This window comes from Corvus brachyrhynchos, unplaced genomic scaffold (genome assembly GCF_000691975.1).
Source record: "Corvus brachyrhynchos isolate BGI_N302 unplaced genomic scaffold, ASM69197v1 scaffold56, whole genome shotgun sequence".
NCBI classification, from domain to species: Eukaryota; Metazoa; Chordata; class Aves; order Passeriformes; family Corvidae; genus Corvus; species Corvus brachyrhynchos.
The window spans coordinates 10,035,223-10,039,762 of NW_008238664.1; the positions used below are offsets into that span (position 1 = coordinate 10,035,223).

Here is a 4,540-nt window from a genome sequence, read left to right on the forward strand (position 1 = left end):
ATATTTACAGTTTTGTGGGTTTTGCCTGAAATATTTGTGAAACAAGTACATCCTGTAGATAAAGGAGTATCATCTGGGGAGAAAGAACAATGTTTTTGAAAAAACAATGCCTGCCTTTAAGGCAGGAAACTATGGAGGAAAACTTCTTTATTTACATACCTTTGTTCTTCTCTGAGTCAGTAGTCTGATAACTGACATTACAAATAAGATTTATTTTTCTCATGTTCTCCACTAGGTTCCCATACCTTGCTACTTGTTTGCTTTAGTGGTTGGAGCTTTAGAAAGTAGGTGAGTGAATCTGTACAATGTATAAATATTAATAACTATAATAAATCTTCTGAGTTTTTTTAAAATTTGTTTCTTGGTCTTATTTCTGAATTTAAAGGGTCTTAGAGGTTCAGTTAACCTGTTTATTTGTATCAAACTGCATGTATCTTGATCTGGTTTTGAATAGTTTTTTAAATTTTGCTGTAAATTAGAGAAACAGCATAAAGAGTTTGGACCTAAAAAAGCCCTTAGTGGTTACAATTTAGCACAGGGAATAGATCTTCTTTCTTAGGTAGCAGATAAGCCTTGTCATGTACAAAAGGCAGAAAAGTAAGGCTTCAGCTTCATTTCTCATGAGCACAAGGTTGTGTTAATCTAGGCCACAATAATGCCTTTATGTTAGGGCTTGATAGCATTTAAAAATCTCTAAGTGGTTTTCCTATTCTTTTGTGCTGAGCAGTGTGTGCGTGTTGTTTGTTTTGTTTTCTAAGGCTTTGCTTTAGCAATGGAGAGGAAAAGCAGACAAAGATTCTCTAATGAGTTTTCTCTGCAACATGGATTACTCAAGAGCAGAGTTACACATACACTCCCTGTATTAGTTTCCCATAAAATTATTTCTGGTTCATAGTGTTTTATTGGCATTTATTTTTACTTTCAACAGAAAGATTGGCCCAAGGACACTGGTGTGGGCTGAAAAGGAGCTAGTAGATAAATCAGCCTATGAATTTTCTGAGGTGAGTAGTTAACAACAACAAAAAACAATGTTGTAAGATAACTATTTCACATAGTATTGGAAAAGAAACAGACTGCAGGTTGCTGTTTTGTTCATCTTTAGTTCTTTCTCTACCTCACATCCCCCAAAATGCTGCTATTCTATTGCAGTACAAACTTAGTACTGAAAATACATACTGATATAGTCCCATATTTATTTTACATGTGGGACTTGCCAAGGTGAAAGAGAACAAAATACGGGATCAAGAGCTTATTATCTGTTCAGTGTTTGTAGTCAGAAGTCATCTTAGAAACTAATGTGAATTCTTGTTTCAGGCTGAAGCTATGCTGAAAACAGCAGAAGATTTGGCAGGACCTTATGTGTGGGGACAGTACGATTTGTTAGTCTTACCACCTTCTTTTCCTTATGGTGGTATGGAAAATCCTTGTCTTACTTTTGTAACTCCAACACTACTGGTAAGTATAGCAGTGGTAAAAGTCAGTTTTTCCCTAGGGCTTGCTTATCAATCAGGTGTTGGATATTAATGCACAAATTGGTTTAGTGTTCTTCCTAGAAAGACCGTAAATGTTCCTGCCTCCTTTGGAGGAATCATACAAGAAACTGCATAAAGTGGTCTGTTTTGAGGTTGACTTGGACTGACAACTAACTTGTCTTTCCCTTTTCTTTTTAGGCGGGTGATCGATCTCTATCAAATGTAAGTCAAAAATAGGTTCATCTCTTCAAGTAGAACACGACTTGAAGTTGTATCTTAATTCCTTTATAATAAATACCTGAAAACTTGGTCTCTTTTCATTGGGGAAATTAGAAGTTAAGGGAGTAACTCAAGAAGTCCTGCAAAAGTGAGTGTTAGTTTTAAGTGAACTCTATAAAACTGGAGACAGTTATTTTGTATAATGGACAGATGGAAATAACATGGGTGCCTGTAAACATAGGGAGCTGACTGAGGTTAACTGCTCAGTAGCTCTTTTCCTGTCCTGTTAAACCACAACACCTGTGTATAGATACGTTTAAAAATCGCAACTGAATTGGCCTCATCGAGATTGTTACTAGAGAACTACTTCTTCTCTGTGTGTGTCTGTGCACTAGAACTCATATTATATACAGTTTTCTTCAAAGTGGAAATAGTGAGTACAATTTGAGTAAATTAATTTTTTTTTCTGCAAAGTTGTGTACTCCGAATGCAGTTTTATTGCCTGTGTCTTTCTAATAGACTGATGTACTGCTAAATTAAAAAAAATATTGTCTTAAACCAAGAATGCTGATATATTTGACATGGATACTTTTTAATGTATCATGCATCATATCACCTTTTTCACTGCAGAAGTTGCTTGGGTGGGAAAGCAGTACTAGTCCATCACTTGGTATTCTGTATTCTGAAATGCGATTTCATAAACAAATTACCTACACCAAGCTACCAGAGGAATTATTTTTGTTGATCAGTGTGGCTCTGTGGCTTGCAGGCTGGACATGGAAAATTATTTCTGTCAGCTAGGGTAGTGTTGGTCCTCTGCTTAAAAGTTATATGGATAGGTCTACATAACTGTGAATGCTAACTGGCTTTGTGAACATAACATAGTAAATGAGATCTCATTAGCATTTTATTCTTTCAGTTGGGACTTGACTTTTTTTTTCCAAAGGAGTCTAAATGGTAGATCTGTTTTTTGTGTTTTAGGTTATTGCTCATGAAATTTCTCATAGCTGGACAGGAAACTTGGTAACCAACAAAACATGGGAGCATTTTTGGTGGGTATGATGTTCAATGCAATGCAAATCATATTTTAAATTTAATCTGTAAAGAGACCGACTAAATTCATTTTGCCATCCTACCAGTGCTGACTTTCTCAATGTCTTCCCAGGCTGAATGAGGGTCATACTGTATACCTGGAACGCAGGATTGGTGGTCGGTTGTTTGGTGAGCAGTTCAGGCACTTTCAGGCCCTAGGAGGTTGGCGAGAGCTGCAGAATACGGTAAACAGCTTTAAAGTTACAATACGTGCTTCCCACAAATCAAATTTGTCTAGTCAGCTTCCCTAATGCTTTCTTATTAGAGGATGAACAACTTTGATTCCAAGGTGTTTGATTGCTACCCAAAGTAATATCTTAATATACCCAGATTAGATAAAGCTTTTTGAATTGTTTTAAGCTTTTCTGTATGGATGAACATCTTTACAGCTTCTTTTGGTTTTCTGGGTATGGCTAAATTGCAGTATTATCTGTTAGCATACTGGTAAGCAGCTGAAAGCTTATCAAACTTATCTGCAACCATGACCATCAGAATTTCCAGTGCCTCATGCAAGCAACTGATTTCTTACTGTCTAAGAGGGTTGTTTAGTTTTGTGTTTTGGTAGCATAGTCAAACTTCAGTTTTCAGATTTCTAGTCTCTGATATCTTCCTAGTTCCCTGAGCAGCCTGAAGTCTGTTCTCTTCATATCCAGAGCTGAAGTTTTGCTGGCGCTTCTCCCTCTCTCAACAGAGGTTTTAAATTTGAAGGCTTAATGATGTAGTTCAAATAGTTTGTTAATAAAGGGCTAAATATAGCTAGACTAATAGGTGCTCATGGTTATGACAGGCATGATAATAATTATTTGCTTTGAGACAGTTGGAGCACAGCGTGATTGGTTCTGAATTTTAGTAAACTAAGGTTTGTGCAGATTCAGAACTTCAGGAAAAAGGAGGAGAATGCTTTGAAAAGAAGCTGTCTCAGTTTTGGATGGTTTATACCTTTATAAATAGAATTGGTACAGATCTGCAGGAGTGCTAGTTTTCCTAGATTAGTATGTGTTCTTGTGTTTTTGACACAGATAAATACTCTTGGAGATAAAAATCCTGTAACTAACCTCGTCATTAATCTGGATGAAGTAGATCCTGATGTTGCCTATTCATCTGTGCCATATGAGAAAGGCTTTGCTTTGCTTTTTTACCTTGAACAACTCCTTGGAGGACCAGGTAAGCGTTAGTCAGATTTTATATGTTTTTGTTTTCCACCGGAATTTCAAACACTAAACATTTTCTTTTTTAACTGTTAGATGTCTTCATTGGCTTCTTGAAGGCTTATGTTCAGCAGTTTGCTTATAAGAGCATTGTAACAGAGGACTGGAAGAATTTCTTGTACTCCTACTTCAAGGATAAGGTTGGGTAGTATTTAAAACTGATTGCTTGAAACCTTTCAATTATGTTAAATTATTACTTAGGTCAGAACTTATTAAAAGACCAGTTCTTTATATTTCTTTTTCTTTATTTCAAGAACTTAATAAGATGTAATCTGGCATCTTATGAAAATGGGTTTGCATTATGATGACTTTTTTTTTCTTTCCTTAGAGGTGATTGCTTTGTTTTGAAGTAATTTGTGTAGGATTCTCCAGGGTAATTAGAGGAATGTTATCAAAACAAATAAAAAGATTGAAACTAGATTTCATTTTCTCAAAAAAAAAAAAAAATCCTAAAATCGCATTTAAAATTTAATAAGGTTTTATGTTGCTTTGTAGGTAGATGTTCTTGACAAAGTTGACTGGAACTCATGGTTTCATGCTCCAGGAATG

The 4,540-nt window shown here is 35.7% G+C and overlaps 1 protein-coding gene across 1 annotated transcript in view; it reads left to right on the forward strand.

Moving 5' to 3' along the window:
• The window catches only part of LTA4H (leukotriene A4 hydrolase), a 13,905-nt gene that overhangs the window by 5,824 nt on the left and 3,541 nt on the right, over positions 1 to 4,540 (forward strand). The window contains exons 6-14 of the mRNA XM_017737943.1: positions 236 to 288; positions 929 to 1,001; positions 1,315 to 1,455; positions 1,671 to 1,694; positions 2,673 to 2,743; positions 2,857 to 2,968; positions 3,803 to 3,947; positions 4,028 to 4,131; positions 4,487 to 4,540. Coding sequence (XP_017593432.1) covers positions 236 to 288; positions 929 to 1,001; positions 1,315 to 1,455; positions 1,671 to 1,694; positions 2,673 to 2,743; positions 2,857 to 2,968; positions 3,803 to 3,947; positions 4,028 to 4,131; positions 4,487 to 4,540 — 777 coding nt within the window. The remainder of the gene's footprint in view (positions 1 to 235; positions 289 to 928; positions 1,002 to 1,314; positions 1,456 to 1,670; positions 1,695 to 2,672; positions 2,744 to 2,856; positions 2,969 to 3,802; positions 3,948 to 4,027; positions 4,132 to 4,486) is intronic.